The sequence below is a fragment of the Olea europaea genome, chromosome 21 (genome assembly GCF_002742605.1).
Source record: "Olea europaea var. sylvestris chromosome 21, O_europaea_v1, whole genome shotgun sequence".
Lineage (NCBI taxonomy): Eukaryota > Viridiplantae > Streptophyta > Magnoliopsida > Lamiales > Oleaceae > Olea > Olea europaea.
The window spans coordinates 9,431,540-9,442,453 of NC_036257.1; the positions used below are offsets into that span (position 1 = coordinate 9,431,540).

The following is a 10,914-nucleotide window of genomic DNA, read 5'->3' on the forward strand; positions in this document are numbered from 1 at the left end:
TTCGAAACTTTCAAAATGTAAAAAAAATAAAAAAAAATTAAACGGAGCAAAAGGTTACCCCGTCCCCGCCCCGTTGCCATCACTAGAATGAGGAGAAAAAACTATTTACGTTCTTAATACACGGCCCAACCATCCATACGCACATCAGGTTGTCACCACAACACTAAAACCAACCAAAGTGATGTGAGAGAAGAAAAAAGAACAACTTGGAAAAACATTTAAAGCGAAGGAAAAATTGTAACCATTTTCTTAAATGATTGAGGCCATTGGCACATTGGTCCCCATTTATTTTTTGGCATTTTGATTCCAGCCATTCATTTTCATAACAAAGAGATCGGTTGGATGTATTTTGTCAATGAGTAATAAGATAAATAATGTTCAAATAAACAGACTTAATAATTAAAAAGGAAAACTAAGAAAACCCATGACTTATAACTCAATATCTCAGTGTCTATATCATTCATGTCCTCAGTTTGAACTTTGAACATCATTGCGACTTTGCTAGGTTAGCCACCACACCAGGCAAAGGTATAGAAGACATAAGCTTGCTCACAAAATCATAGGCCACAATACCACATCAATCATGGTTGTGCAAAACATATCAATAATGAATCTAGCAAGTATAGTTGATCTTCCACTAATTTAGCCACCACATCTCTTACATGAGCCTTGTGACTTTCAAGGAATTAAGTGAAAGGTGTTGCATGAGATTTCTTCTACGAAGAGTTTTGAACCTTCACCTCCTGTGAGTTATAAACCTCCATCTCCTATCCTTGTTACTCCACTTGAGAGCGTACAAGATAGAGACCATAACCTGAAGGTTTACTCAAGAAGGAATAAGACACAATCTCCACAGAATTACAAGCCACCTGAACCGAGCACAGAAATTGTGGAAAACACAAGAATTCATTTAAAATTGCAGAAAATGTGTTTGGTTTGTCATTCTAAAAATCTAATGCTCAAAAAAAAAAAGGTTTGGTTTGAAATTGATGACAAATGGCTAGGGTTAAGAGTAAAAGAGGGAAAACAATTTTATTGTATTAATTTGGATTTATTTTAATTTCACATGTTTTGAGTGTTTTCAAACTTCGAAAGTACGTTTTGAATTTTATGTTATAAATTTAATCTTGTTTTCAAAAATACATATTCAAAAATACCAAATCAAGTAAGTTATTGGTGTTTTACAGAATTGAAAATTGAAAACAACAAACCAAATACACCCTTATTCTTAAGTACGAAACTCTGTGTGTTGCATTCAAATATATTCACCACCAATCAAGAAATCTCTTGAAAATACTTAGATGAAGAATGGATAAAAGTAAATAGAAAACTATTTATGGAAGATCAGAGACGGATATGGGGGCGGGGGGCTGGGCTGTAGCCCCCCCCAGATCCAAGAGTTTTTTTTTAAGGTATTTTTTTTTTGGGTAAAAAATCAGTTTTTTATGTGTAAAATTTTTTTTTTCCACTTAATAGCCCGGTTTGAAATTTTGTAGCCCGGTCGTGGATTCAATCCTGGATCCGTCCCTGTGGAAGATTATTTATTACTATTTAATTAACAAGTACGATAACATGGTGAATCCTAAGGGATAGACTCAATTCATGAACAACACATCAAGACAACATGCAAAGTGCAAATTAAACTAATTCTTATTAGAACATATAGATGCCAAGGTTTAGCACCAAATCATTGTCAGCGCCCTAAAAATAGATAACTGAACAACTGCCAATTTTTTCACAAACCATTGTCATCGCCCTAACCATGGAAGAACTGAACTTTTACATTAAGCAAAAGATTCCATTGCAAAAGCTAATATATAGTACACAATGCACAACTACAGATTTCTCCTCAGTGTCGTTCATCTTATAATTTCTATAAAAACTTTTAGAGTATGGCACAGTTAACCAACTTGGAATGGGGCCAAACTTCTTGCCCAGGTATAGAACAGCTCCAGTCTCCTTCATCTAATAATTTCCATCAACATAAAAGGGTACAATCATATTGAAGACATATAGCAAGAATCAAATAGGAGCAAAATCTAATCTCGTGTACAAACTTCAAAGTACATAACCAGAGTATGTGTTCAAGTACATTATTGAAGACTACATTTAAATAATAAATGTGTCCCCTCTCTAATAATTTTAACTTTTAATCGAGAGCTCAACAGAGAGAAGACAGAGGGCCTCCATTCAAGTATCACTGCTACCCATTCAAGTATATTTTGCCTTGAATTAAACATGGATGGGTGGGGAAGACTGCGTTCAGATAAATAAATAAGTTTCATCTCTAACATCTTAAGCTTTTAAATGAGGTGGTTTGCTTCCTACTTAACTACACAATATCCAAGAAAAACTAAACTAATTCTAAAGATGCTAACAAATTAGCAAGGAATATGAATATTAAAACGAAGCAGAATTATGAGAAAGTGAACATCAATGTCGCCCACGTGTATTCATATGTATCACCTAGGCAAAATGGTGGCATGCCTTAGTTACCGCCTTCAAATCAGGTCTTGGCCTTTTAGCATCATCTTCAGTTGTATAGTTCTTCTGGACAAATTTCAACACAATAGCCAAGGTTAATTCATTTTGCTATTGGCAGATGGAATTATGTGCTTCTTGAACAGGAAATTGATAACATAATTGGTAATATAATAATGAATTCAACTCCTTCAAGCAACAAATACATCGCCACATCCACATTTAATATAATAATGAATTCAACTCCTTCAAGCAACAAATACATCGCCACATCCACATTTAAGGAAACCGTCATGCAGAATTGAAGGTAATAGAAGAATGCAAACCTTGAATTTTGAACTCCTGTGTGATTTTTGCTGGCTTTCTTGTCTTTTACACCTTTTATCTTTTTCCTACAAAAGAATTAGAAATCATGATACATGTACATTAAGTTTTACATCATCCTTTACATTGTACCACATGGCGATATCAACATTGGTCGAAGCACACTATCCCGCCAACACTTTTTTTGAAAACAATGGAGTGTCAACAACAATGTCAAACTTTTAATGTACATCTAGCATAATTGAAAGAATTAACACCAAAGCATCATTTTTTTTTTCTTTTGACATGTAACATAAAAACAAAACTTACATGTAGTAGTAACTAGTCATGTTTGTTTGGCACAGCTTATTAGAAAGTCATTTTTTCTCAAACTCATTCTCCCAATAAAATAATCTTTGCACATGGACCCATAACTTTTGCTACTCTTTAGTAATATGTTCTCCAAAAAAAATCATTTTTCATTTCAAATAATCTCTCCCAAACAAAAACCTAAGTAAGCCAATACATCCCTCTAAATGTAGACGATTTACAACATGCGAAGAGGTCTTACACAGAGCCAAGAAAAGTAGGAAACGGAAATATTAATGAATCATTTTATTAGTCGTTTTGCATGCTTGGCGCCAATGCTCAAACTTAAAAGATTCACTACTCAGGAATTGGTTGGGTACAAAACCACTAATTTCCCATAAAAAAATAAAAATAAATAATAAAATAAAATAAAATAGGAGACTTATAAGTTATAAATGTATCACCATACAATCAAATATAATTACCTACTGTATGATCTAGTTTACCTGAATAGGAGGTAATACTTGTTGAAAGTCCGCAAATTCTCAGTGACCATTGTATATGCGCTTTTTCCAACCAACTCGTCCATACTACTACTTTCACCACCATTGATGACTACCGGCTCAGCTACTACTCTGACCACTCCACTTTGAGGCGTTTCAAGCTTCCTTTTGTTGTGAACCCGGCCCCCATTCTTACTCTCCTTTTCAAGATTATGCATTGACCCGGAGTCATTTTCAGAGGATACATCGACGGACGATTTTTGAGTATTCAATTTCGGTAACCTGGCGCTGCTCCTTCGCAGGGGAGCTCCAGAGTCGAGTTCGGCCTTGCAATTTTTCGCGGAGACATCGGGAACGTTGCCGGTGCATTGATGACCCATTCTAGAATGGGATATAGGGTATTCGAAATCTGAATTGAATTGGCCTACTAATTGTTTGTTGGTGTTTATGTAATACATAGATTAAAAAATATTTCGTTCGATCACACTTTGTAAGAACTGAGAGTAATTCATTTCTCTAAGGTCCATCACTCCTAATATGAGAATGTTCAGTAGGCGGTCACCCTATCAGGTGCACCATCTCGGGGGCTGAGATGGCGCTCGACATTGGACGATGACACTACTAAGGGCCCGTTCGGTAGGGATTTTAAGAATTGATTTTTTGACCGTTAGAAGAAAAGTGGGGTCCACATGTGAGATAAGAAGTCAAAAATTACAGCTTGAATAGTAAAATAACGGTCAAAAAATCAATTTTTTGAGGCAAAAAATCCCTACCAAATAGGGCCTAAATACTTTTCGTCCTAATAAATATAAATATAGGGGATTTTCTTTAAGAAGCCTAGTCAACTATAATCTTTGATAAAATAACCTATATTAATATTTTTTGTTTAAGTAGTCTATAGTTTATTTGATTATATATTAAAAGTCTTAAATACCCTTAAATTGAAATGACTAAAATATCTAATTTGAAAATGAATATTACCCAAATCCCCAAATATAAATCCCTAAATCCCCTTCATTTCTCTCGTTTCCAAGTCTATTTTCATCATATTAAACTCACCTTTAAATTCAGCTGTATTCTTCTTCATATGCATTATTCTTGCTTACAATGAATGATTACATGTTGAAGTTCCCTTTCTTGAACCAAGAACAAGTGAAATAGTGCAAATTTTGGAAGTGGGTTAGCAAGAATCGATTTCACACAGTTGAAGGCGAGCTTTATAAATTGAAAATTATAGATTTGTTGTTATTTTCTAGTTGTATACTATGAGAAAAATCAATTGGATAATTAAAATTTGCTGTAAAATATTGAAACGGAATGGTGGCATTTCTCAGTAGTTGGGTGCCCTTTTTTCCCAGCTGGCTGTCGTTTTTGATAAGACAATGGAGGTATTGATATACTTGTTGACAAATTAGTTGTTTTCCCATTCTTTTATAGCATTTTATTATCATAAATAAATTTAAACGACACATACACATTTTAAACTACGAAATGCCGTTTTGTTCTGCTGAAATCTGTTGTGTAACAATATGAGTAGCCTTTTATTTGTTATTGAAGTTGTGATTCATAGTATTTAGTTTTGGCAATTAATGGAGTGATATATTATATTTTTTTTGTTGAATTGTAGATATGGACTCTGGTGCAATGATTGTTATTTGTTATTTTGTTAAATTTGAAAAAAGTGATGAAAATGAATGGAGTAGAAAATGGATAGGGAATGATGAAGACATCGCAACAAATATTTTTGTATAAAAAACAATCTCATATGCAGAGTTGTATAACAAAGTCTGAAAAGCAGTTAAGGTTGATCCCAATGTGTATGACATCGAGATGAAATTTCTCGTTCCCAGCATGACAAAATTATCAGTTCCGCCAATGAAGATTACTTGCGATATGGATGTTAGTTGGTTTCTTTCTTTGCATGACAAAGTTCCAATTTGTGTAACCCTTGTAGAAAAGGGTTATGTTGATCAACAAGACATGAATGTTGATATTGTAAATGTTCAGGAGAATCATGAATGCATTTCAAATGTTGTTGCAACTAATAATGCGGTGGAAATGAATGAATTGTATATGCAAAATGATCAGTCCGATGACAATTATATGCGACCGTTGTCTCCATGTAATCAAAATTGTGAAAACGATTGTGTGAACTTTACAAGTGATGATTATTGGGATGGGGTAGAAGTAGTGCATGGCAACTACATAGATGATTCTCATGTGATAAATGAAGACAATGTTACTCATAATACACCTTTTACATTGGTAGATGAGATCATTGGCATTTCCCAAGTTGTTGCTTGTCCGAATCTTTGTGGAACATCAGTTAAGATTCCTGACGTCGATGATGTGCACGTTAGCCAAATTTTTTACAACAAGAAGGATCTTCAGGCATCACTACAAATGCTTGCTGTAAGAAACTCTTTCGAATTTAAGGTCACTAAGTCAAATAAGAGTACATATGTAGTAGTATGTGTTGAGGAAATTTGCAAATGATATTTGCGGGCAACACGATTGAAGGAAAGTGACGAATTTGAAATTCGAAAGTATTCACGTTATCATAATTGTTTATTGGATGTTCGCCACAAAGATCATAGACAAGCTAGTTGTTGGATGATAGGAAAACACATCATGTCGAAGTTTGAGGATCCCAACATTATATACAGACCTTCGAACATTCAAAATGATATTCGTCGGGAGTTTGGCATAGATATAAATTATAACAAGGCATGGATGGCTAGAGAATGTGCTATAGAGCTATTAAGAGGTTCACCTGATCTTAGTTATGATAGATTGGCCAAGTATTGCAATATTCTGAAGAAGAATAATCCCGGTACAGTGACGTTCATTGAGATTGATAATGAGAATCGATTCAAATACTTTGTTATGGCTTTAGGACCAAGCATACGTGGTTTTCACTCATCAATGAGACATGTCATTTCTGTGGATAGAATATTTATGAAATCAAAATTTCGAGGTACGTTACTTGTTGCCACGTGTCAAGATGCAAATCTTCAGATATATCCTCTTGCATTTGGCATTGTTGATTCTGAAAATAATGCATCATGGACTTGGTTCTTTGATAAGTTGTTTCATGTAATGGGTATGTTGGAAGGGCTTGTTTTCATTTCTGATTGCAAGGAGGGCATTGGTAACGCTATAAAGATTGTTTATCCTTATGCACATCATGGATGTTGCATGTGGCATCTACAACTAAACATAAAGTCAAATTATCATAAGGCCGATATTCTGCCATTGTTTATGGCAACTGCGAAGGAGTATAGTTTGATTAATTTTGAAAAATCAATGGCAAATCTATATTGTAAAAGTCCGGCAGTTGGACAATACCTAGAAAAGAAAGTTGGGTATGAATTTTGGTCCCGAGCACATTTCAAAGGAATCCGTTACAATATTATGACAACTAACAATGCAGAATCTTTGAACTCGTTATTCAAGAATGCTCGGGAGTTTCCAGTACTTGCTATGGTTGAACAAATAAGAAAAACTTTACAGAAATGGTTTTATGAGAGACACATTGAGGCGGAAGAATGTGCAACTACTCTAACCCCGCCCATTGAGGATAAAATGCGTAAAAAGTATAATGATGCAAAGGGACTGATAGTGGTACCAATAAATGAGTATGAGTTGCACGTCGGTGTTGAGAATGAAATGTATATCGTGAACTTGGAGGCAAGAACCTGTAGTTGTAGGGAATTTGATTTGAAAAAGCTTCCTTACAAACATGCACTTGCAGTAGCTAAATTTAAGGGAATATCTTGTTGCAGTTTGTGCTCACTTTATTATATCAGTGCTAGTTGGAAACAAGCATATGCTGAATGTATATATCCAGTGACAAATGAAGCTGATTGGGAAATCTCCAATCAGCCAAAGGTGTTACCACCCCTTTCGAATCGAAGACAAAGTGGACGTCCAAAAAATCGTCGAATTCCATCAAGAGGAGAGGGAAGAAAGACTCGTAAATGTAGTAGGTGTGGCCAGAGGGGCCATAATCGTCTAACTTGCAAAAATACTCTACACTAGTTGACAGATGCATAGAACATTTTTTGCTTAACATAATCTTAAAATTATAATAGATTATGATAATTTTTGATATATTGTGATAGTTGTCTGACAAAGTATGATAGCTACTTCAGACAGATTTTTGATAAATATGACAGCATCACAATTTGTTCAGACCAAAACTGCATCAGGTCGTTTTAAATTTATGGGTGCTATGTCTACACATTTCGTGTTCATTTTTGTCCATTCACGTTTGTGACGGACGGATGGATGTTAATCATTTATTAATCTTTATATTGTGATATATTTTGATCAATTATAATAGATTTGTAAGTCAGATTCTGATAAAAATGACAGTAGCACTGTTTGTTTAGCCAAAACGGCAGCCGGGCGTTTCAAACTTATGGGCGACGTTTCTACTCATTTCGTGTCCATTTGGTGCAACGACGCTCGTAAGCACTTGAAAATTGAAGAACGAAGGTCGAATTACATTTTGCCTTTACGATCGACGCATTTGTCCGAACTGTAGTGAGTTTCTCTATAGTCCCACCGACGACACTACACTACACTCCACTTGACAATGAAGAACAACCAAAGAGGAAAGTGTGGTATGCAAATCATAGCACGTGCAAACGTTCAACGTGTCCTGGACGTGTATCATGTCCTAAACATCGTTGCGCTACTTTCGGAGTGAAATCGGTACCTCCGGACCCAAAACGGTAGCTGGGCATTTCAAACTTATGGGTGACGTTTCTACTCATTTCGTATCCATTTGGTGCAATGAAACTCGTAAGCACTTGAAAATTGAAGGACGAAAGTTCGAATTACATTTCGTTGTTACGATTGACGCATTTGTCCGAACTATAGTGAGTTTCTCTATAGTTTCACCGACTATACTACACTATACTCCGCTTGACAATGAAGAACAACTTAAGGGGAAAGTATGGTATGAAATCATAGCACGTGGAGTCGTTCAACGTGTCCCGGACGTGTATCATGTCCCAAACATCGTTGCGCTACTTTCGAAGTGAAACCGGTACCTCCGGACCCAAAAAGGCAGCTGGGCGTTTCAAACTTATGGGCGACGTTTCTACTCATTTTGTGTCCATTTGGTGCAACGACGCTCGTAAGCACTTGAAAATTGAAGGACGAAGGTTCGAATTACATTTTGCCTTTACGATCGACGCATTTGTCCGAACTATAGTGAGTTTCTCCATAGTCCCACCGACTACACTTCACCACACTCCGCTTGACAATGAAGAACAACCTAAGGGGAAAGTGTGGTATGCAAATCATAGCACGTGTAGACGTTCAACGTGTCCCGGACGTGTATCATGTCCTAAACATCGTTGCGCTACTTTCGGAGTAAATCGATACCTCCGGACCCAAAACGACAGCTGGGCGTTTCCAACTTATGGGCGACGTTTCTACTCATTTCGTGTCCATTTGGTGCAACAACGCTCGTAAGCACTTGAAAATTGAAGGACGAAGGTTCGAATTACATTTTGCCTTTACGATCGACGCATTTGTCCGAACTATAGTGAGTTTCTCTATAGTCCCGCCGACTACACTACACTACACTCTGCTTGACAATGACGAACAACCTAAGGGGGAAAGTGTGGTATGAAAATCATAGCACGTGTAGTCGTTCAACGTGTCCCGGACGTGTATCATGTCCCAAACATCATTGTGCTACTTTCGTAATGAAACCGGTACCTCCGGACCCAAAACGGCATCTGGACGTTTCAAACGTATGGGCGACGTTTCTACTCATTTCGTGTCCATTTGGTGCAATGACACTTGTAAGCACTAGAAAATTGAAGGACGAAGGTTCGAATTACATTTCGCCTTTACGATCGATGCATTTGTCCGAACTATAGTGAGTTTCTCAATAGTTTCACCGACTACACTACACTACACTCCGCTTGACAATGAAGAACAACCTAAGGGGAAGTGTGGTATGAAAATCATAGCATGTGGAGTCGTTTAACGTGTCTCGGACGTGTATCATGTCCCAAACATTGTTGCACTACTTTTGAAGTGAAATCGGTACCTCCGGACCCAAAACAGCAGCTGGGTGTTTCAAACTTATGGGCGACGTTTCTACTCATTTCGTGTCCATTTGGTGCAATGACGCTCGTAAGCACTTGAAAATTGAAGGTTCGAATTACATTTTACCTTTACGATCGACGCATTTGTCCAAACTATAGTGAGTTTCTCTATAGTCCCACCGACTACACTACACTCCGCTTGACAATGAAGAACAACCTAAGGGGAAAGTGTGGTGTGTAAATCATAGCACGTATAGACGTTCAACGTGTCCCGGACGTGTATCATGTCCTAAACATCGTTGCGCTACTTTCGGAGTGAAATCGGTACCTCAAGACCCAAAACGGCAGCTGGGCGTTTCAAACTTATGGGTGACGTTTCTACTCATTTCATGTCCATTTGGTGCAATGAAACTCGTAAGCACTTGAAAATTGAAGGACGAAGGTTTGAATTACATTTCGCCTTTACGATCGATGCATTTGTCCGAACTATAGTGAGTTTCTCTATAGTTTCACTGACTACACTACATTACACTCCGCGTGACAATGAAGAACAATCTAAGGGGAAAGTGTGGTATGAAAATCCTAGCACGTGGAATCGTTCAACGTATCCCAAATGTGTATCATGTCCCAAACATCGTTGCACTACTTTCGAAGTGAAATCGGTACCTCCGGACCCAAAACGGCAGCTGGGCGTTTCAAACTTATGGGCGACGTTGCTACTCATTTCGTGTCCATTTGGTGCAATGACGCTCGTAAGCACTTGAAAATTGAAGGACGAAGGTTCGAATTACATTTTACCTTTACGATCGACGTATTTGTCCAAACTATAGTGAGTTTCTCTATAGTCCCACCAACTACACTACACTCCGCTTGACAATGAACAACAACCTAAGGGGAAAGTGTGGTATGCAAATCATAGCACGTATAGACGTTCAACGTGTCCCAGACGTGTATCATGTCCTAAACATCGTTGCGCTACTTTCGGAGTGAAACTGGTACCTCAAGACCCAAAATGGTAGCTGGGCGTTTCAAACTTATGGGCGACGTTTCTACTCATTTCATGTCCATTTGGTACAATGAAACTCGTAAGCACTTGAAAATTGAAGGACGAAGGTTTGAATTACATTTCGCCTTTACGATCGATGCATTTGTCCGAACTATAGTGAGTTTCTCTATAGTTTCACTGACTACACTACATTACACTCCGCTTGACAATGAAGAACAACCTAAGAGGAAAGTGTGGTATG

General features: G+C 37.1%; 1 protein-coding gene across 1 annotated transcript; it reads left to right on the forward strand.

Moving 5' to 3' along the window:
* The first annotated feature begins 6,227 nt into the window (after positions 1-6,227).
* Positions 6,228-7,637, forward strand: LOC111370091. Its single transcript, XM_022991794.1, has one exon. It carries the CDS (start codon positions 6,228-6,230, stop codon positions 7,635-7,637), a length of 1,410 nt encoding a protein of 469 aa, XP_022847562.1.
* The last annotated feature ends 3,277 nt before the right edge of the window (positions 7,638-10,914 follow it).

Bases quoted from the DNA above. Each gene is read 5' to 3' on its own strand.
- LOC111370091 (XM_022991794.1), top strand. From the start codon at position 6,228: ATGTCGAAGTTTGAGGATCCCAACATTATATACAGACCTTCGAACATT.